Source organism: Corvus kubaryi, unplaced genomic scaffold (genome assembly GCF_017639235.1).
Source record: "Corvus kubaryi isolate FWS band 111438036 unplaced genomic scaffold, C.kubaryi_AGA036_p1.0 132, whole genome shotgun sequence".
Classification (NCBI taxonomy): Eukaryota; Metazoa; Chordata; class Aves; order Passeriformes; family Corvidae; genus Corvus; species Corvus kubaryi.
This window is the reverse complement of record NW_024580666.1, coordinates 3,478,691-3,501,672: the sequence shown is the minus strand read 5'-3', so window position 1 is coordinate 3,501,672 and position 22,982 is coordinate 3,478,691. Positions and strand designations below refer to the sequence as shown.

General features: G+C 41.0%; 1 protein-coding gene across 3 annotated transcripts; it reads left to right on the top strand.

Moving 5' to 3' along the window:
• The first annotated feature begins 3,588 nt into the window (after positions 1–3,588).
• On the top strand, positions 3,589–21,801 carry THOC1 (THO complex 1). Of its 3 annotated transcripts, XM_042030184.1 has the most exons (22): positions 3,589–3,695; positions 4,805–4,878; positions 4,986–5,046; positions 5,985–6,051; positions 7,099–7,217; positions 7,899–7,947; positions 8,453–8,548; positions 8,835–8,917; positions 9,391–9,464; positions 10,061–10,169; positions 11,224–11,355; positions 11,772–11,872; positions 13,127–13,193; positions 13,370–13,420; positions 14,071–14,141; positions 14,510–14,533; positions 14,953–15,048; positions 15,342–15,407; positions 17,374–17,457; positions 17,681–17,828; positions 19,340–19,418; positions 21,350–21,801. In XM_042030184.1, the coding sequence occupies exons 1-22, from the start codon at positions 3,648–3,650 to the stop codon at positions 21,643–21,645; spliced, it is 1,995 nt and encodes a 664-aa protein (XP_041886118.1). In that variant the 5' UTR covers positions 3,589–3,647; the 3' UTR covers positions 21,646–21,801. The 3 variants fall into 3 exon arrangements, with proteins under 3 accessions (XP_041886118.1, XP_041886136.1, XP_041886127.1); XM_042030202.1 differs by lacking the exon at positions 19,340–19,418 and having other exon boundaries at positions 21,350–21,539; XM_042030193.1 differs by lacking the exon at positions 14,510–14,533 and having other exon boundaries at positions 3,590–3,695.
• Positions 21,802–22,982: the final 1,181 nt, after the last annotated feature.

Genomic DNA, 22,982 nt, shown 5'->3' with positions numbered 1-22,982 from the left:
TTCTGGTGAAGAGTGTAATACAATAATAAAATGCAGAAGGATTCTCTATTATTCACTTTATAAAAATGTTATTTAAGTTTTCCTGAGGGGCTACTTTTTGTGTTAATCTAGCTTCTCTTTCATCAGTCCACACATTATTAATTGTATCGCACCGTCAGTAACAAGCTACAGTGGCTGGCAGGATGCCACCTTAAAATTAAGTGCCTAAGGTAGGACACCTTGTATTCATCATCGTTTAAAAGATAAAACTGCCTTGTGCAACTTCCCATGACTGGTTTGGAAGTAACAGGTAAGCTATTTTAACCAGCCTACTAAGGCAATTTATCCAGCTTTAATGCCTGTACTTCCACACTGGAGGGTGTGCAGGGCGATGGGGAAGGAAGTGGGTTGAGAAGAAAAGCATTTAAGCACAAGGGTGGGCGATGACAGAGGGAGAACAAAGCACTAAGCCCTATTGCCATCAGAGATGGGAGGCTTCAGAGTCTCCAAACATGCCCTTCTGTAGGAATGGTAACAGAAACTAAAATGGAAACTCAATTTGGTCTTGGAATAGGATTTTATTCCAAAATACAGCATCTGGGTGAATTTTTTTGTAATTCCAACTACACAGCCTCTTGACATAAGATGATAGAACATCTGTTCTATCAACTGAGCTCTGAGTACAGAGGTGTCCTGAGATACTGTTGCTGCTGATTGCTTTCATCCATCTGAGCTTTCAGCTGGTGATAGCATTCAAATCTGGGCTAAAACATTATTTTGCTTACAATATTTCTATATAAAGCAATATTTACTCCTTTTTTCCCCCCCCTTAGCTTCCCACCTAGCACATACTAGAAGACACAGCTTTTTCTAACATACTGCTAGCTAATTTAGGACAGTGACTCTTCTTAATATCCAGGATAATTGTGGCATTTTAATTTACAGGTACACAGCACTACTCCTCTGAGTGAGCTTTTGATCCCAAAACCCAGTTTGTTGCCTGCCAGCCCAGAGCACAGTTTGGCACCTCTGTTAAGGAGGTGATGAGGATGGCTTTAAGCAATGTTGTCAGATGTTGCAGGGTGACAAGACCACGTGGCAAGCAGAAGTGCCATGCTGCTGACATTGCTGTTGAAGGGGCAGTCTCTGCCCTGGCTGCACAGCAGCTGCTGGAGTGAGAACTTCTTCAGGCACTGCAGTCTCATTTGTCCACAACCCAACATGAGCACTAACAGCCCACTGTTGATCCCCGCTCGGCATGAGATCCATGAGAAAGTAACAAGCACCGTTCCAAACAGGAAAAAATCGGTATCAAACAAGAGGTGGCTATAAAACACTATTAAATCGCAGTAGTAACATTGTTCTTCCTCTTCATTTGTTCCTACCCCAAGAAAAAAAGTCTTCAGGCATGTTGTACTCGTTAACAAATATACTGTACTGCTTTTTTCAGTATGTTGGCAGTCCTCTCTGTTCATATAAAACATTAGTCTTGGCTTAAGGAATATCTATAGTCAAAAAAAGACCATTTCCTTTGACAGTATCTCCTTGGAACACTTCTACTTTCACTTTCTACCATCTTTTTAAAGTTTAAAAACTTTATAACCGATTTAGAGAGCTCTTCTTTGGTTGTCTTTCATACAGCAAGAGATGGGGGCTAGAATAATCTCAAATTACTCATTTAGAATGGCCCTTTATTCAGCTGATAATATGATTTTAATAAGAGATGAGAAATAGAAGGGGGGGGGGGAGGAAAGTAGAATTTCTCCCAAGCCTGAATGAACAACATTCAGCAAGTCTCACAGCACGTGCAGGTGACTCATCCAAAAAGACAGATCATGTGGAGCCTATTTTCAATGTTATGAAGCCCCTTTCCCCATGATTTGAAATGAATGGGCATGGCTCTGGCACAGCCCACATTTTTTAGGCAGCGTCAAACAATGGTTTCAATTATAGATGAGGTGACAAACTCTGGGTTGGCAGGGTGCCTCCATCTCCCCATTAGCGGAGCAGCGACTGGAACCAGCCACCCAAGCGCGGCTCAAGCTGCCCCTCACACTGCATCCTCCTTTTCTGGGAAAACACTTCCCTCTCCCGGTACAAAAAGCTAACTACAGCCATACCACACCAAAAAAAGCCCCACACACTCATCTATCCTTTCATGCGTTATTTTAAATATTTGCATTTAATAATGACAATAAATTTAATTTTAATATTATTTGCCTCTTCCCATATGAACAGGATAGTGGATGTTGGAGCTTCTTCCCACCTATGAACAAGAGTTTGGCAGTACCTGAGCTTTTGGCCGGACACCAAAGTCCCTTCTAACCCAAACAATTCTATGATTTTGATTCTATGATCATGAGAAGTGTAATTTCTTCTGGAAATATTTCTGTCACTGAGGAGGTATCCATAGGATATTGCTCAACCTGTAAATTGTGAGCGCTGAGGTGATTTGACTGACAATATAAAAATCCCTAATCATTCTTACTTCAGTGATACTTTGAAAATGGTGGCAGACTGTGGCCTAGGATTGCTTATCAGAAAAAAAACCATTTCCACTTTGGCAATAATGAAACGTGAAGGGTCTGGGCACAAGTCTGATGGCTGAGGGAGCTGGGGTTGCTTAGCCTGGAGAAAAGGAGGCTCAGGTTGTTGCAGGCTCTTTCACCTGATATTCAAGAGGCCAATCCACACACTGAGTCAAGATATTTGATTTATTTCCAGTTGTGAGCAGAGAGGGGTGCTGGGTGGCAAATCCACAAAGCAAGCACGCCTACTACAAAAATGTTTCACTATTTATACATTTTAGCAGACAAGGGCATTGATGTTCATTGGCTACAAGTTACATAGTTCTCTTATTCATTTGTATTCTATCCTATGTTGGTTAAATAATTGCCTCAATTCTCATGCTAATTAGTCACATGGTCAGGCCTTTTCTTGAGTTGGTGGTCCATAAGTAGGTGGTTGCAATCTCCCTGTCAGAATTACCTTTTACCTAGCTCAAGCTGATTTCACCAGAGTTGCCGCGTTGCCTTTGTTAATTCCATCCTTATCTCGGGAGTTCTGCCAAATGTTCTGGTGGCCTGTAAATTCTGCATTCTTTTGTGTCCACTCTCAGTGGCACATCCTTCTCCCCAAGCTTTGTTAACCTTTGTCTGAGATCATTGAAACATGTCAAGTCCTCAACTTCAACAAGGCAATTCCATCGACCAGTAATTTATCCTTCTAACACCTGGACATCAAGGGAAGACCTCTACAACACCTCAGAGGAGGCTGTGGCCAGGTAACAAGTGACAGGACAAGAGCAGATGGCCTCAAGTTGTGCCAGAGGAGGTTTAGGTTGGCGATCAGGAACAACTGCCTCACCGAAAGGGCTGTCAAGCAATGGGAACAGGCTGTCCAGGGAAGCGGTGGGGTCACCATCCCTGGGAGCGTTCAAAAAGCGCGGCCCTTGGGGCCGTGCTGTAGTGGCGGGCCCGGCAGTGCTGGGTTAACGGCTGGACTCGGCGATCTCGGCGGTGTTTCCCAGCCGGCCCCGCTCCATGCCGCCGCGATTCCCCGGCCATCCCGCCGCCAAAGGCCGCGCTCCTCCCTCTTCCCGCCGGGGGCACGGCGGCCATGGCGTCATCGGCGCGCGCCGCGCCGCGCAGCGCCGCCCGGCCGGGAACATGTCGCCGCCGCTCTTCAGCCTGCCCGAGGCGCGGCTCCGCTTCACGGTGAGCCTCCCCCGCTTCCCTCCTGCCTTCCCTCCCCCCTCTACCCTTCCCTCCATCCCCGCTGCTCAGGCGGGGCCCGGCCGGGCGGGAAGCTGCGGGGCCGGGCTGTGCCTTGGCGCCTCCGGGCCCGCGGCCCGGCTGGGGCTGCTGCCGGGAGCGGCCCGGGCGCTCCTTTATGGAGCGCTCAGCGCGGCCGAGGTACGGCGGTGCGGGAGTGAGGGCGGGCTGCGCGACGGCTCTGCCAAGGGGAGGATCAGCCATCAGGTTAGCGAAAATTAATGTAAAAGACAATGAAGGTATGGCGTGCCCCCCGCAGCAAAACGTCTGAGTGTATTGCACTTGCCGCCTTTGCTGAGGGATGCTTTTCCTTTGCCGGAGCATGAGGCCTGCTTGTGTACGCAGGCCTCTGGATCCTGTCGTTTGCGACCCAGGCTGTCAGACAAGAGGGTGGGATTTGCACAGAAGTGGTCGAGGCACAAGCGCTCGATCCATTAGATCGATTTCGTAACAGGAAATAGTAATTTTTAGACCATCTTCTTAGCAGGAAGTGCTAAGAAGTGCTTTTCAACACCTTCCTAAAGGTGCAGGACTTGCAGGGATCTTACGCAACTTTGAAGGTGATACGAAATTGGGAGGAGCTGTTAACTCCCTTGAAGACAGAGAGGCTCTCAGGCACATGATGTGATTCTTAGGGCTGTCCGTGCAGGGCCAGGAGTTGGACTCGATGATCGTTGTGGGTCCCTTCCAACTCAGAATATTCTGCGATTTGTATCCCAAACCACCATAACCACCTGAAGCTGTGAGTGTGGCACGTGAGACGATAGATGCAGTGTTGGTCACAACAGCGTGTTCCTCTGTGTATCCCTTAGAAATGCTGTTTTCACCACACTGTTAGCCCGGGTTTGAGGTGTGATGCTCTACTAGCTCAGGTGTCTAATTTGCTAGGTGCTTGTTATTTGCCCTTCTTGTTCCAAAGTTCTCTCTGTAAACTAACACATGGTGCGTGGTAGAAAGCTTCCTTAGTATTTCTGTCCACTGTCAGAGGAATAGGAAGATCCTTTTAGTTTTGTACTGGTGTTGTAGCTTTTTTTTTCTTTGCATTTTGGTAGACATCCACCAGAGAGGCTCTGATTAACAAAAGCATCAAGCCGCTGTTGAATGCATTTAACCAGGTTCCTGGGAGGTAAGTAAGGGCCACTTGGTTTTTTAAAAAGTGCCTATTCAGATAACTTTTAGTAATCTTGTGCCTGAGTGTTGTTACTAACTAAGGTGGAATGTTTGCATTTGCAGTGAAAATGAAAAGAAGTGTACCTTGGATCAAGCTTTTAGAGTTGTTGTAGAAGAAGAAATAGTAAGTACTTTAAACTGCTGAAGGTTATCTCTTGTTGAACCTCAAATTTCTATTTGCAGGCTAGTATATTAATGTAACAGCAACTTACTTTAGTGTAAGAAAACATTGTTTATTAAAAACAGGAACTATGTGATAAGTAAGTGAGATTAAATACAGATGATTCAAGGAGATTGGTAGAATCTTGTACTTTACAGGTGTCACACTATGGTGGGAGCTGTTGACTGAGCCTCTTCCAGCAGTTCTTTGTAATGCTTATGAAAGTCTGCTACATCTTAAAATTCTAATTCATAAATGTGCATTGTTCTTTAACTGTACGTTAAGAGTGGGTGGAAAGGGTAGGTTTAGAGTAGGTGTCAGAAAGAAATTCTTCACTGGGAGAGTGGTGAGGCGCTGGAACAGGTTGCCCCAAGATGCTGTGGACGCCCCATCCCTGGAAGTGATCGAGGTCAGGCTGGATGGGGCTTTGAGCAACTTGGTCTAGTGAAAGGTGTCCTTGCCCATGGCAGGGGGGTTTGTACTGGGAGATCTTTATGGCCTCTTCAGAACAAAACTATTTTGTGATTTGTTACTAATATGTAACAATACTAATATGTATTTGTAACAAAGCTGCCTTGTCAGCTGAAAAGAATGATGTAAGGAGTCAAATAATGTTACCGTCAAATAATACTTGAATGAAGTCTGAACGTGGGGTATTAATTTTCAGAGGTAAATGACTCTCCCAGTATTTGGGTCTTTAGTGGCTGGAAGCAGTCAAGGAAGGTTTCACACTCAATAAAAACTTATTATAGTTAGCTGATAGGTCAAATTTCATAGATTGTTTTGGAAAGTTGAATGTCAATATTTGTTTTAAATATGCTTACTTGTAAAGAAAAAAATTAGTTTTGTTAGATACATTTAGGTCAGAACTAGAGAATTTCAACACTGTTTTCTCTGTTTAGATAAACAAAGCTCCATGTGAAAATCTCCTGGCAATTATTTCTCTTGCTATTAATGGAGTCACAGAAGGTGAGCATCTCTCTTTCAAATCTATTGGAAGTTTTAGGGACCATTTAAGGGAATTTTAAGATCTTGATTTCTGTAAGTCACCTGCAGCAGTTACCTTTGGTGATATGTGACTCTTATGCTAGTGGTAAGTAGGCTTGGGTTTCTTTTAGAAGAGAAATTAAGTATAATATAATTAAATTTGGTTATATATGTGACATTTGTATTGGAATTTTGAATTTTTTTCTTCTTTTTAATAGAGATGCATGGGTTTCGTTGCAGCATGATTAGCATTTTCTGCTTTGTCCAGCACTCTAAAATGATTAGCTTCCCAGCATAATTTCAGAGATGAGACCACTGAGGCAGAGATGTCAAATGACTTGGCCGAGTCAGAAGTGACATTTCCTGGATATTTGTGCTCGTCTCCTTGTCAGTACATGGCTGTTTTTCAGATACTTGAATCTATTTCTGTAACAGTTTTTTATGTCAGAAATCAGTGTGCTGGTCTCTTCTGAAGTGACCTTTGAGCCCTTCCTTTTGTTTATTTGTTCACATTATTCATCAAAAATTGTTTGTTTTAGTAAGTATAGGTCAACTACATGTACGTTTTGTGAGCTGTAGAATAGCAAGAGCTGTGTGATATGAGGAATGCAGGCACTACCTACAGATCATGGATGGATGGCCTTGGAGCAGTTTTAGTGGTGCTTGGAAAGGCTGTCGGGCTTCATGGGTGTGTGTAGTGTGACTAACTGTGGGTTTAGAAGTCTGAAAGAGTTCACTTGCGTTCTGCAGAAAGATGCAGCATCGTTTGAGGCTTTGTTTGAGGTCATTAGAGCAGGCAATTTTTTAGTACTTGTTTTATGTTAGTGCAAAGCTTTTGCAGGTCTCATTTGAGTACGTGTAGAAATATCTTCAATGAAAGTTCCCATTTTAGTCCAAGCTTTCTTAGGAATAAAAACTTTTCTCTTCTTTTTTTTTTTTAATAAAATGTCCCGCAAGTGCAACACATCTTTTTTTTTCTTTATATTTCAGTTCAAATTTGTTGAATAAAAGATTCCCTGTTCCTCACAGGTATCTGCACTGCATCAACTCCTTTTGTGCTTTTGGGGGATGTTCTGGATTGCCTACCTTTGGATCAGTGTGACAAAATTTTCACTTTTGTGGAGAAAAATGTTGCTACGTGGAAATCGGTGGGTATTTTTGCGAAACATTGCATAGTTTTGCCAAAGCTTTTGTCTACATGAACCATTTTTATGAAGAGAATTTAACTGTCTTGTAGCTGACGTGTCAGGAACCCCAGAGATAGCACCCAAAAAGCATTCTTCTGTCTCAGTGTTTTCCTAACCTGGATTTTCTAACCAGAACTTCCTCCTATAGTCATTAACTCAAGCTGTTCTGTTTCAGATAACATTGCAGCCCCTGATATATTCACAAACTGTTCTTTGTCATTAATTCAATTAATTCTACCAATTTCTTTCTCCTGCTTTCAAATCACCAGTATTGTGAACACTGTAAATCTTTTGTGAGTGCTCTTGGCTTATTTATATAAATCATAAATGAAATAATAAAGGAAATTACTGTAAAAATTAGTGTATTCAGAAAAAAAAGTGGATGCTGTTCTTACTGTTCACTGACATACGTTTTTCTTTATGAAGGCTGGATTTAAATGTGTTTTATGCTTTGTTGGAATTTGTGGGATTGCTTGTTTTATCTTCTTTTGCGTGAAACCTGCCTGTTATGTAAGAGAAGACTCAAATTTCGAGTTACCTGTAGGATTGACTCATACTTACTCATACCTTGTGGCTGGATTAAATCTGCTCAAGAAGGTTTTATTATCTCTTAATGTTCTAAATGCCTTTACTCTGTTTCAGAACACATTTTACTCTGCAGGGAAAAATTACTTGCTACGCATGTGCAATGGTGAGTGGTAGTTTTTCGGGGAGGGGGGAGCAGTTTTAAAGAACTTATCTCAGCAAATGAAAGTGAGTTTAATAACTTGATTTAAATTCAGATGTGTTCAATAAATTATAAAGTTAAAAGGTGCATCTCTCAGCAGATAGAAATTCATGAGTCTTGCTTATTAATGTAAAAGACGTACAGACCTCAGGGAATTCTGTTCATCAGTGGAGATCATTATAGAAGAATATCATTCCTCAGCAATGACAAGGCTCATATCAGAGGCTGTATTTGAGTAGGATTCATTCAAACTTATTTTTTATTGGTGTTGAAGGTGTTAGAAGAATTGTAAGAATGCATTTGGAAGAAATATGTCTGATCAGAGGAAGTCACTGGCATTTAAATTTACAAATATGAGCTTCCTTTCGTTAGCTCTGTAAGTCGTGTAATTAGCAAGTCTTGAATTCTATTACATGAGAAAGGAGAAGAGGAACAAATACTAATATTCTGTACTTTTTATGATATCTAGACCTCTTAAGAAGATTATCTAAGTCACAAAACACAGTCTTTTGTGGAAGAATTCAGCTCTTCTTGGCTCGGTTATTTCCACTTTCAGAAAAGTCAGGTGAGATTTTTTGCATTTCATCACACTTAACATTGAGACTAAATAAGCTGAACCTTGTAAGTTTCTGGTGGTTGCAGACCAAGTCCAGTTGGACCAAATCACTTTGCACTTGTATCCTAGTTCTTGTGTCTGTCCTCGATGTTGTAAGTGACTTTGCTTTGCTTTGATTTCAAACATAAGTTTTGAATGCTCTGAGAATTGAGTACCAACATTTCATAAACAGCTGACTGAATGAACAGACTTGGGAACTTCACAACTTCTAAAACTTACCCTTTGTTTTTCACAGGGCTTAACCTACAGAGTCAGTTTAACCTGGAAAATGTCACTGTGTTCAATACCAATGAACATGAGAGCACTCTGGGACAGAAGGTGAAAATTCCTATGTCATTTTTCACCGATTCTGCAGTAAACATGTTAGATTGTTTGCACAAGAAGTGTTTGGGACTGTAGGTTCATCATTTGGTTGTTCCTCTGCCAGACCAAGCTGTAGTTTTGGGAATAGGCATGTTACCTGGAACATTGAACGGTGCACTCTGAGGGGAAAAGGATTGGTTTGATTGTGAGGAATAAGCACTGTCACTCACTGCGAAGTTTTCCCCACAGTGTGCAGAGAACAGAGCCGTCTCTTCAGCTTTTTATAGGAGAAGTGAGGCTACCAGTGCGTTAAGACACGAATTTGTTGCACATTTGACAGTAATAATACTTCAGAGATGTTTTGAGTTACCAGCTTAAGCTTTCTGATCTAATATGTAATTGAATGTTTGTAGTAAAGAACACTGTGAGAACCCTATGCAAACTGTAGTGGCATTTGTATAAATTTTAAATATTTTTTTCCTATTTAGCACACCGAGGAGAGGGAAGAAGGAATGGATGTAGAAGAAGGTGAAATGGGAGATGATGAAGCACCAACAAGTTGGTGAGCTTACAGAAACTTTAAAAGCTGAAGCAAAGCTTTGTAAAGTGAAAGGAAAAAAGCTATTTGGGAAATATTCTTAAATGTTGTGGTCCAAATTCTCCTCATCTCCTGCCCTCTGAAGATAAGATGTATCTCCTTGGTGAAGACTCCTGACAGTGCCTTAACTGTTCAAGTGGAGTTGCCTGGAAGACAGAAATGTACAGATTTGAAAAAATTACATACCCTTGCTGAGAACCAGTCTGGTTTTGACAGTTTTCCAAATTCCCTTCACAAAACTTGTTGTGATAAGATGTATTCAGGGATTTTGAGTATATGCTTTAGGAGAAAAAGTTGTGGTCCTCTTTGTTTCCCAGATACTGAAAACTCCTAAGATCCCTTTTACGTACTATTTTTGCTTTTGTGGTGAGAAAGTAACAACAGACCGAATGAAAAACTCTTACAAGGACAAATTCTGAGTTACAGATTTGTCTGTGAGGGTTCTCTACTGACTCATTAATTTACTTCCAAAATGAATTATATTTTCTGGGATTGTACATTCCTGAGTGAACTTGAATGCTGCTTTTCAGTATGGTTTTTTTTCATTATTTTTTCCACAGTTCCATTCCAATAGATTATAACCTGTATAGAAAATTCTGGTCACTTCAAGATTATTTTAGAAATCCTGTGCAGTGCTACGAGAAGGTGTCATGGAAAACTTTCCTTAAGGTAATCTGAGTTCGTGCTTTCAACCATTCAGCCTAAGTAAAGGTCATTGTTTACACAAGTAGCAGTGACTGCATAAGCATGGAACAGTTCAAAGGCTCAGGCTGCTGGAAGATGATAGTGCAGGAGGAAATGCATTTTGCTGTTTTCTAAAGTGAGCCTTTTGCAGTAAACAAACATGTTGTGTTCAGATGTACAGTAAGCCCCCTAATACAGCTTGTGTAAGTCAGTATCAGAAATACTTCATATGTTGCAACAGTGCCAGAAATAACTTTTTTGTGGCTTAACAGCTGCAAAAAGCAGAACTTGTAGGTTTGAGTGGGTTTTTTGTACCCAGAGAAGATAAGTAGCTCTATCTAGTCCTAGCTCTTATTTTTGAATAGTCGTATTGATCCCAGTGGGATCCTAAAGATTGTTGGTTTCTAATGAAGCAAATCTCTTTATAGAAACTATGACTTGAATGTCCCCTTCAGCTAGCTGTTTCAGTTTTGGTTAGTATGAATATTGAAGATGATTTATTGCTGAGCTACTGTTTCTTCACAATTTGTCACTCAGTATTTATTTAATTCAAAGAAGTCTAGTTTTTTTTTTTCATCTTTGTTCTCCGTGTTCTGGTAATAAGAGGTGACATCTGCTCAGACATCCGAATATAAATGTAATTAATGAGGTCTACTAGTGGGGTCAAAAAAAAAAAAACACCCGGGTGCAGTTCAGAAACTGATCAAGGCCAGACTTAAGTCTTTCAGGTGAAATTTTTCAGTGTAGCACTGTCATCATGTGAACCTTTTTTCTTCATGATGTCTCAACAACAAAGCACTATTTACAACCCAAAACGTTCTTTTTCTTAGCATACTTTAAATATTCCATATGATTAGGTGTTCTGACATGATAGTGCTTTCACTTCATTTGTGTTGTACACATTGGTAACAAATGGGTTGTTTCAATGGGCTGATAGCAAATTTACAAATTATTTTACTTGCTTGGCTTTAAGTCTAGTGTAGTTCTCTAACTACAAAGGTTCAGTATTGTTTTCACGTGCTAAATAACTGTTTTATAGTACTCAGAAGAGGTTTTGGCTGTTTTCAAAAGTTATAAACTGGATGACACTCAGGCTTCCCGAAAAAAGTTGGAAGAACTAAAAACAGGAGGAGAACATGTATATTTTGCAAAGTTCCTAACTAGTGAAAAGGTATGTGATTTCCCGTCTTGTAATCCTTGGCTACTTGAGGTTGGAAGGAACCTGTGTCTGGTTCAGCCTCCCTCAAAGCTCTAAACTGGAGATTAGCACTATGTCCAGTTGGGCTTTGAATGTCTCCACACATTGAGACTCCACAGATGGAGACTCTGGTACCCAATTACACTGTTTGGCCAATTTATTTAGATGCGTTTATTCTATTCCTTTTTCTATTTTATTCTTTTTTGTATTTTATTTTTTGTGGATTGCCTCTGTTAATTAATGACATGGGAGTTTCTATTTCTGGAATAAGAGTCTTCAGTAAAGCTGCCATTTGTTTATTTGATTTCATTTGTAATGTTGTCTTTACAAAGATAAGTTAAAAGAGAATAAATATTTAAAGATCTGTTGCTTTTTTTGTTGTTGTTTAGCTGATGGATTTACAGCTGAGTGACAGTAACTTCCGCCGTCACATCTTGTTGCAGTACCTAATACTGTTTCAGTATCTAAAGGGACAAGTCAAATTTAAAAGGTAGTGTGAAAATATTTTGTATTTTGGGGATGGAGAACTAGGAACTTGGAGATAAACCAAAATATTTTAAAATAGTTTGTCTACTTATTCTGAGGTTCTTGTGGAACTTGGAGCCTTGGATTGGTAAATACAGGGTGTGGCTGAAGTTATTTTACGGCAGGAAAGCAGAGGTCTCATTAATTTCTCTGTTCCTCTGCCTGTTTGCCATCCTTTGCTTTAGTGTTGATTTGACTTACTCAAACTTGTGCCATTTACTATACAGGCAAAAACCCAATCTGCTCATCTTTGCAGAGTAAGTTTTCTGCCAAGTTGGTGAGTTGTGGGGTCTCAGAGAAGTAGAGGCCATTAAAACTTGCTTTCAGTGAGTGCCAGCCATGAGAGGGAAGGAGACTCTCCTTGGCAGCACCAAGTGGTTAGACCAGTGGAAGGTACTTGTGTGGGGCATCATTTTGAATCTATAGTGACTCTGCAATGTGGCATTGGTTACTGATTTGTTTTTTCTTAGTGTGCTACAGAACTCTGTCTAAAATGGCAAGAAATAGCAATGGTGATTGTTGCTTTTATGAACTAATGGGATAGAACCAAACCCCATCTGTTCCTAGTATCTAACATTATGCTGAAGAAAATCCCATCTCTCTGTTCATTTCCTTGTGCCCTGGGCCATATGTGCACATAATAATTAACATCCTTAACAAGGCAGCTGTCTCTCACCTGCTGTATATTGCTTTTTATAAGCAGCTCTCAAAGAACTTTGTAAACTAGGTTAGGATCATTACCCTAATTCTACGGATTATTTGTCAAGGCAGTCTAGTGACAGAGAAGGAATGGAATTCAGGTCTTCGGAACTGCAGTTCAGTCCTGTTGAAGTGAGAGTCATTTCAATGTCAATGCATAAAAATGCATTATGACCACTTATTGGTGGTCAAGGATGTCATGAGATACAAATGGTGTAGTATAACACTTGGTTATTTCTTGAGGTAAATCTTTTCATTGTGTCCATTTGCTGGGTTTTGGGTCCAACATCAAGGTGTGGTCTTGAATCACACAAATGGGCTTCCTATTGGGTGAATCTAAACCTTGAAAGCACATCTCATTAATTCCACAAACTAATAAATGGTGAGTCCCTGGGACCAGAGCAGTTCACATTCTAAGTATTTTCCTTAGATCCCCTCCAACACTTCTCAGAAGGCATGTAGTGTAAATTATGTGTCCTCAGCACACTTTTTGATGTGTTGTTTTGTTTTTCAATTTCAGTTCAAACTATGTTCTAACAGATGAACAGTCTCTTTGGATTGAAGATACTACAAAAGCAGTTTATCAGGTTGGTACAGTATCTACTTTCATAAAAATTACATGGAAGAAGATTAAGCATATAATATTGTATCAACCACCCTTGAAGCAGTAAGGACTATTTTCTCTGAGTTTTTTTTTGTTTCCCCTACATATTCTGCTACAGATATAATGCAAAAAGTTCACTTTCTTTTCTCCCATTCATAGCTTCTTTCAGAAAATCCTCCAGATGGGGAAAGGTTCTCAAAAATGGTAGAGGTAAGTACTTTGATGCCTGCCTGAACAAAGTCTGTATAGCATATAAAAAATCAGTTTCAGCTTAAACTGGCTTTTGGAACATAGCTGTTATATCTGAGAAAGCTTTTACCTCATCCCAGTAAAAAAAGGTCTTATAATGTCTTTTTATTTTGTAGTCATATTTTATCCCATGTTTTCATTAATACTCTTTTCTTCCTTGTGCTGGGGAGAAATGGAAATATGCCTATATGTGCATGTGGACATACAGGAGAGATGGGTTATTGGAAAGCAAAAAAAATTTAAAACTTTTTGCAGATAGGAGTCCTGTGCCCAAAGACATGGAAATAAAATACAAGTGAAATTAATAAAAACCCAAGAAGTTGTCTTTTTGCTTTCCTTTTTTCCTTTAGTTTGACTCCATCTATTTTCTTGTGTATACCAGGGGAAATAAAGCCTTTCCCACAATTTTTGAAGAGAGAAGATACACCATTTTTTAATAAATTAAACCAGTTGCCTAAGATTATACTGGTGATCTTTAAGATAGTGACTGAAACACACAACCTAGAACAAAGTTTTCCCCTTAATTTTAATAGCTTAGTTTAAAACTTTGAAGTCAACTCTGAAAGTGCTTATGATCCTAATAATATGCAATACTTTCTGTGTTTCTACAGCATATATTAAATACTGAAGAAAACTGGAACTCATGGAAAAATGAGGGCTGCCCCAGCTTTGTGAAAGAAAGGTAACTGTGTTACGAAACAGAAGCTTTCTGCTGCTTGTTTGAAATGGTGGTTCCACTTCAGAATATGGTACCCATGGTGCATGTGAGCATTAGCCATTCACACAGCTTGGAGATCTGTGCAGCTGCCTGTCCCTACAGTGAGTGCAGAAGGCTCTTAGATTTCTGCCAAAAGTCGTAAGGCTTGCAGTGTGTCAGGGAAGAGCTGGTTATGGGTGTGTGGGCTCTCAGGTGCAGCCACCTCTCCATGACTTAAACTGTTTGCAAAAAAAGGGAGGGGAGCTGTTAGAAGAGAGAATTACTGTTGCAGGGGGATTGCGGGGAAGTAAAATTATGAAATCTGACTTTTATAAATATTCTGTCTCCTTTAGATCTCATCCAGAGTTTCAGCTTGGGTAGGTCTTGCCCTAACCTCAGTGCTCTGGGATCTCCATTCTCTAATCCCGTGAAATGAGGTGCAGCTGGGGAAAGAGACCTTGCAAGCATAGAGCAGATGATCCCAGCAGCAGGGTAGATCATACTTACATGTGCTGCTGGCACAAATGTGATTTGCTTCCTTCTTTTTATTGGGACTCTGGTAGACCTTTACGTTTTTGAGTGAACTAATTTTGGTGTCTGGCAGAATCCTTATCTTTACTTTGCCTTCTCTCTCCTCTTCCCCACTGCCTCCTTCCACTCTTAGACTCACTGTCCTTCAGTCCTTTTGTTATGATTTAACTTGGCACCATCTCAAGGTGAAGGTGAAATGGCTTTTTTTGTTCTTGAGATGTTACTGGTTTGATACTAAAGAGCATCCTTTTTTTTTTTTCTTTAGACCTCCTGATTCTAAGCCAATGAGGCCTGTGAGAAAGAGGCCAGCTCCAGAGGACTTCTTAGGAAAAGGATCCAACAAAAAAATCCTAATGGGGAAGTATGTTGGATTCTTTTTCCATTACAGAGTTTCTGGGTTTGGTTTAGTTGGTTTGGGGGGTTTTGTGTTTGGGTTTTTTTTCTCCCACTGATTTTTCTATGCAGTAATTTTCAAACTTCCTTAGCTTGGAACTGCCAGGAAAGAACTGCCAAAGGATATATCATCCTTTTAAAACTTGCAGTAGGCTTTCTTTCCTTGTAACCATCTTTTACAGATCCCTTTAAAACACTCCATGAGTGTGGAATTGTAGAATGATGAACATAAACAATGTGTGGTTATGCTTTTCTTTTCAGTGAGGAACTGACCCGCCTTTGGAATTTATGTCCTGATAACATGGAAGCCTGTAAATCTGAGAGTAGGTAGGTAAAAAATGGGTGTATCTTTTGTCTAAAGGTAACTAATTAGCACTCTAATTAGAGAGTTACAAATTGGCATCAGGAAAATATACAAGATGATTTTATGAGGTGTGCATTTCACACCTTCTTGAGAGAAGGTGTTTGCATAAGTCTTTGCCTTGAAATCCCCTTACAATTTTCCTCACTTCTTCGAATATTTATGCTGTCAGTAATTTTCATGGCTTAGTAAAGTAAAATCTAAGCTGAAAACCAGATGAAAACTCCCATTTTATAGAGCATGATTGTATAATTAATTACCTTATATAATGAAGGAAGATTGCCAAGTCTGGCTCTGATGAAGTTAGCATGCTACTTGGCTATGATTTTCGAGCAGGCCTGTGCTTTGAACAATGCTAGATAAGAGGAAATTGGCTACCAGGCGTTGTTCCAGCACATACCGTATCTACTCGTGGGACAGATGCAGAAAAATGCAGTTATTGGTTGTCCCTTCAGCTTGCACAATTGTGGGAAATACTTAAAATGTAATGTGCTGCATAACTTTGTTTGTTACAGATACCAAAATCCCTTTTTCTGTGCAGACACAATGCAGAGTAAGAAAATTTGGAGAAGGAATGGGAGAGTTCCCAAAGAGGACTCTGCTAGTAGTGGCTGTAGAATCTGGTTGCCTGGGGTGAGGTGCTACCTGTGCAGATATCCTGAATGGAGGAATCGCTTTTCCAGAGGTTCAGAGCTTTGCAGAGGAAGCGCCCTCCTTTCTTGTGAGGCTGGGATGTACAGGAAGGTCTCTGACAAGGACACTTGCCTTTACTAGGCCAAGGGATGAAGGTGGAGTTGTGTTTGGGACCAAAGCTTTTGATTCCCTGTGTGTGATTGTATTGTGCTGCAGTGTCTTTAAATAAAAATAAATTAATAAATAAAGGCCTAAACAAATTGAGATAAACTAAGAAAATGCATGCCATGGTAAACAGGAAATAGGTCCCATAGGATCTGGATTCAGTTCCAAGTTTTTATTGTAGGCTTTGTGATTGTACGTGGTCAAGTGACTGTAGCTTTTTGCTTTGGTTCCTCACATCTCCATTCAAATGGGGAATACTTCCTTAGCTGTCTCCTTTTTAGATGGTTGTTCTGGGGATAATATTAGCAGGGCTCTGATGGGTTTTCAAGGTGCTGGCTTTGCTTCCAGTAGTCAGTGATAATGCGCAGGGCATTGCTGCCCTGGGCAAAATGCCTTTTTCATAACAAAATTGAAGTGAGTTTTTAGAGCAGTGTGCCTCACCCCCTGTCCGACCCTTTACTACGGATAAGACCTTGTAGAAGCAGCTGTGTCTCTGTCAGCATTAGGTAGGAGAAATACAGATCATTCTGAGCTTGCTTTGCACCACTGAGAGTCTTGGCTCTCAGTAACCTACAACTCTTACACAATCTGTGTTTCTTGGTTAGAGTCTTCTCAGCAGCAAACTGTCCCAATGGTGTGAAATTTCATTTCTGTTCTGTTCTTAGGTCAGGGTTCCTCTTGTGCTGCTTTGAGTACCTCTCAGAACCAACCACAAGTGGTTCCGAGAGCAGACGGAACTGAGATGGGGGTGGCAGGGACAGCCATGTTTTACTGATGCTGTCAAATGGCACAAAACTAACAAGTATTTTAGACTCCTGAGCACTTGTGAGCCGTGCAGATGCTGTTGACAGATGTTGGTGTCACCTCTTAGTATGGCAGGAGGTTTAGATGTATGTAATAGGTAGTGCTAGCAACAGCTGGCATGCTCCGCTGGTTACGCAGTAAATAATTTTATAGCAATGTGTATCAAACAGATTCTTTGCTTATTTAAAATTGTTTAATTTGAATGGGTTGGTTTGGGGTTTGTTTTTCTTTCTTCAGTGGATGAGCTTGAGACGTGTCTGAAGGAACCAAATGCTGTCTATTTTAGAGAAGTTTGTGAAACATATTAATGTCCTTATTTGATTTTCTTAGGGAATATATGCCAACACTGGAGGAATTTTTTGAAGAAGCTATTGAACAAGCAGACCCTGAAAACATGGTGGAAAATAAGTATAAGTATGTCCATCTCTGCTGTGTTTCACTTGATTTTAATTTCTTTCATGTTTGGCTTGTTAAAGAAAACAGACTGTTCTCAGCATTACTAGTATCTGTGCAGGACTCCAGAAATGTACAAAAACTGTTTAAATTTGGACAGAATTATATTACTAAAAGTCTCAAATCTTTCTCTGTGCTTTTATAGATGCCAGACTTTACTAAACAAACTTGTGTTTTATTGTAGGGCTGTGAACAATTCTAACTATGGCTGGAGAGCACTGAGACTTCTGGCACGCAGAAGTCCCCACTTCTTCCAGCCAACAAACCAACAATTCAAGAGTTTACCTGAATATCTAGAAAACATGGTAATCAAATTAGCCAAGGAGCTGCCTGTAAGTAATATTATCCTATAATAATTAAAGTTGAATTAGTTCACTTTCTGCTTGTCTCTCTACAGTCCATTTGGTACCTGGGCACAGAGGGGGCAAAAAAAACCCCCAAAAACCCAGCTAGGAAAAGAGTTTGTACACTAAAGTAAAAATTACAAATTAAATTAGTCTAATTTCTGAAGGTCCCAGTAACAATAAACTAAGTAACATTGGTTAACCTAGTAACTGTTGAGCCCTGCCTTGTACTCTGGGGAAAAAAATCAGCTGTGGCAGTTCTGTTGGTAGGCAGGAGTGTGTATATATATATATATACACACACATACCTATATATATATCTATATATATGAACCCAGCCACTTGGGTTCCATGTTGCAGTGCAGACCAATTTTATGGAAGGTATAAGCCAGAATTATGGCTCATGAATATAGTGGGGTGGCAGGAAAAGGGGCAGCATGTGCAGCTGAAGGTGCTGTGCTAAGTGTTACCAGAGCTTTACAGCAAGGTTTGCCAGAGTTCTTCTATAAGCTCCCTGACTTCTAAAATATGCAAAACATGAATAAACCTTGTGGAGCAAAGGCATTAACCCTTTGCTTGGTCAACAGTAAAAATTTGAGTCCAGGAAGGGGCCTTTCAGATCACTTTATACACAGTGGTAAGAGAGGCTGCAAGTGGGGAAGGGGCACTTTCTACACCTTTGAGTTAGCACACAACCCAGCAATGTCTTGCAGATACAAACCCCTGCTCCTCTACTGAGACCTTCCTTGTGTGTAATGTGAAACTACTGAGGTGTAAAGGTTGGATTTTAATGTATGGCTGTTTTGTTTGTCCAGCCATCAGAGTTAACTGTATGCTAATAGCAAGTTCAGAAAAAATAAGGGGAGGGCAAATGTATTTTAATTTGTTGAATGTATTAAGGTATGGCTGTCTGCAATATTCCTGATGGTACTACTGTCATGTGCCAAATGCTATCGCAAGAAAAAAATATGTACATAAGAAGGCCTGTGGCTGAAATGTAGAAAAAGATGAAACCTTTTGGCTGATCAGTAGCTAAATGAGGGAGTGAAAAGTTTGTTGTTTGTGTATTTGTTTGCCACCTTCCAGAAGTCTGAAAGTGCATAAACTTTGGGGAATTCCCAAGTGAGGAATAAAATAAGTGAATAACAATAATAACGACTTTTTTAAAAAAATGTTCATCAGTAGTGATCTCAAAGTTGATTGGCTGGGATTTTTTTTAAGCAAGTGATAAAGCTCACTATGGAATGCTTAGTAGTTATTACTGTGAAAAGGAAGAATCCTGTGAGGTCAGTGGATGTTTTTATTAGGTTTTTTAGTTAGTAATGTGTTTTATTAGAACTTGTTGCTGTTATTTAGGAGACTATGGGGGATTTTTAATTCTCATGTGGGATCATGTCAGGCCTTCCATTCTAACACATGTTTCAGAGACAAGCACAGAGCTATAGAATTTCTCTTTGAACACAAAGTTCATCCAGTGATGTTTAGTTCTTTCATTGTAGCCTCCTTCTGAAGAAATAAAAACAGGTGAAGATGAAGATGAGGAAGATAATGATGCTTTATTAAAGGAAAACAATGAAAGTAAGACTTGCATGTTCTCGGTCTTTTCAGTTTTTCTCTTATGTGTAATGCAGAATCTGTGTTTTAACATAGTCTACTGAAGGCCATCAGTCCTGCTTACCCCAGTGCATTCGTACCAAAAAGCGCAGCCTTTACAGGACACGGGGCACCAGGAGCAACCTCCCAGAGTCCTGGCCTGCAATGCTGAAAGCATCCAACCTGTTGGATTAGCACTTCCATTAGGAGCCTCTTTCACCTTTCCTGCTATGTGTGTATGTTGCCAGTGTCACTGGGTGTTCATGGCTGAAATACCAGCTGTGTAAAAACCTGTGTGAGTGCTCCTCACCCACTTTCCTCTTCTCTCCGCCCTTTAATTGCTGGGGTAAGCACTTTCCCCTAGCCCCTCCTAGGGTGGTAGTTTTGGGACTTTCAAAAATTAACATACTCCAACTCTGAGGTCTTTACTTCCTCTTCATTTAAAATACTTTAAAGGTAAAAGGTTCTTGCTGAGAAGAGCAACATTCCTGACAAACATCGTCTTGCTCATTTTTCTCCACAATCCACTCCTGGTTGTCTCTTGCCTTTAATCCTGGCATGTCGTGCTCCTAGGTGTCCTTCCCATCTCCTTTGTCTGTGAATCTGCCCTCTTCCATCCTCATTCATGCCCTCATCTCACAGCACCTTCTCCCTTGTGTGTTGTAACTGTGTGCCAGCTCCTGGATCCATCATGGGCAGATGGGATATGCAGGGCATGGAAGCAAAACACTGGGTACCTCTGGCAGCTTTGTTGAAAGCTTTTTTCTGGTAGTGGAAGGCCACCTGTGGGCCTCTGTGAATCTCTCTTGTGTCTCCCTTTTCCATCCGGCACTTGACCTTCTCCACAGTCTCCTTGGCAATAGTAGAGAAGTTCTTTTCTCTTCAGCTTAATGCTAATTCACACAGCCTTTGTGGTGTCACTGTGTGGGATTTACATCTTTCTTTAAATCTTGTCTTAAAGCAACGATGGCAGAGCTGTGGTCTGCTGTGCTTAGACATAAGGGAAGTGATCTGAGGGCTTTTATTGTTTTGTTGTTCAGCATCTTTTATCCTTTCCCCTCGACGTGACTTTAGTTCAGATAAATGAGTGTGACTGAAAAGCACTGGGTAGAGTTGAAACTTCTACTCCATGCCAGCTGTTTTTTCAGGTGGTACAAGGGTGAGATATTTTATTAAAAATTATTATTAATTTCTCTACATAATTCAGTCTTTGGTGTTTCCTTCTTTAAAACTGTGAAATAAACATGGGTGATAAGCCATAGATTGTAGACCATGATAAGCTATGAATGTGCAAAGCCATCTGTGTAATCGCTACAGCACTTGGCTTCTCAGCAGAGCCTAGTGTTCCATGGTTCTTATGTCAATGCCAGAATGACAGAAAATTCCTTAAAGTACTGACTAAACATGACATTTACTGTCACAGTCCTGCTGCTAGTAGTAGCATGAGAAAAAAGGCAAGTAAACTGGGTTTGGGTTTTTTTTTTTTTTACCTGGGTTGACCTTGAGTAAGGTGACTAAAAAATTCCAAAAGACAACTGTGTTAAAGATCACTCTGTATTTTAATGTTATAATTGACTTGTGTTGAAAACTATAGTCTGCCTGTCAAAATCCTTGTTTTCATTTGGAGGAGGCAGTTCTGATGTATTTAAGACTTTGGCACTTCTCTCTCAGTATAATAGGAGATAACATAAAAAGCAGTATTTTCTTTATTATGGGCATTAAGAGACATTCCTCTTGAAACCCAGGTAAGCACCTGTAAAAATCTGCTCTCAGAGCTCGAGTAGGTTTGAAAAGCTACAGGAAAGGTGTAAGTCAGGCTGTCAGAAGATTTGAAATGGGGCAGATCAGAGAAGATTAATTTGCAGTGTCTGGAGATGTTCCCTGTGTTTCACTGATTCCTCCTCTGTTTTCTCCAGGTCCAGAGGTGCAACGGGACAAAGCCATGACGGGTGAGCAGATCGAGTCCTTTGCAAACAGGCTGGGGGAGCAGTGGAAGGCCTTGGCCCCCTACTTGGAGATGAAGGAATCTGATATACGGCAGATTGAGCTGGACAGCGAGGATGTGAAGATGAGAGCGAAGCAGCTGCTGGTGGCCTGGCAGGATCAGGAGGGTGCTCACGCCACCCCCGAGAACCTGATCACGGCACTGAGCAAAGCCGGGCTTGGGGACCTGGCCGAAAGCCTCACCAACGACACCGAGGGCAGCAGCTAACTCGCCTCAGATGCCAGCTGACTGACTTGGGGCTGGGGGTGCTGGTAATTGTGACTCTTCTGGTGCTTGTCATTGATAATTGTTACTTTTGTCACTAGGTAACAGATTTTTGATAGGTATTTTATGTTCAGTAAATGATACAAAGCTTTTTAATAATACTGTGAGATTGTCCAGATTGTCTGAGAAGAGGATTAGTCACCCTGGCCTGGAAGTAGGAAGCTTCATCTTTGGTGGTAGAACATAAAAGGGAGGATGGAGAGTCAAAGCAGATTTTGGTGCAGGCTGTGGGAGGGTTTGGCACCAGCAGAACTTGGGTTGCTCCCACTGGACAGAGCATTGGCAGCTTCTCCCACTGCCACTGGCTCTGCCACGTCCCTCAGCGCAGGGAAGGACTCTGTGTGAAAGACTTTGGAGTCACCCCTTGGGGTGATGGGAGCTGGGGACTGTCAAAACCTACCTGGCAGAGGTAAAATAAGAGGGTGGTTGTGATGACACTCCAAGGCACAGCATTGACTTGCAGGGAAGAAGTGCTGTCCCACTCTCCTGCTGAAGAACTGGTTCAGTCAAGGATCATGGGATTTCCATGCTGGTTTTTATTAATGATTATTTTTAGCCTCTCATTCTTTGGCTGTGTAGGAACTCCCCTGAGTCCTGGTAAACAAGGGAATTTTTTTGGCACAGGTTACTGTGAAGGTCTCATTTTAAGGCCATGGTTCTCTGTAGATGGGTACAAGCTGTTTTCCCTCAAAAAGAGAGATATTTGCAGTATTGTTAGTGGCTACAACTTGTTCTGTGGCTAGTTTGTATAGTGTTTCTGTCCTTCACAAGATCTCTCTAATGGATCAGTGTTTGGAAAACTACCTTCCACTGAATTCTTCCCTGTATTTTTTCAGCTATTCAATCATAGCTGTCAATTTCCAGCATGATTAGCTACCACCTCAAAGGAGGGTTCCTGCCTGCAGAGCCATTGGTAAGTTTTGTGCCTGCTGCCCCACTTTGGACTTAAATGTGTTTAAGAATTTGGTTAAGGTGCTTCAGTAAAGGTTGGTAGGGGCAGAGATACAGGAAAATTATAGGAAAGAACAGCCCAGGTGGTAGCTCCTGCTGCAGGTAGGGGTTGGTAGAAGGTGTGAACTTGAACAGTTTCAACTGATTGAAGGACTTGAGCATATTGTGAGTGGAAGTGTGCAGGTGTGACTGACAACTTCGGTGCTGGGAATGCTGAGGATGACAACAGGAGGATGCAGTTCCACAAAGCGGCAACCAAGCACAGGCACCATCCCCCCTTCCCCTCAGGATGCAGAACAAGCATTTAACTTAGAGGAGCCTGTAGTTTC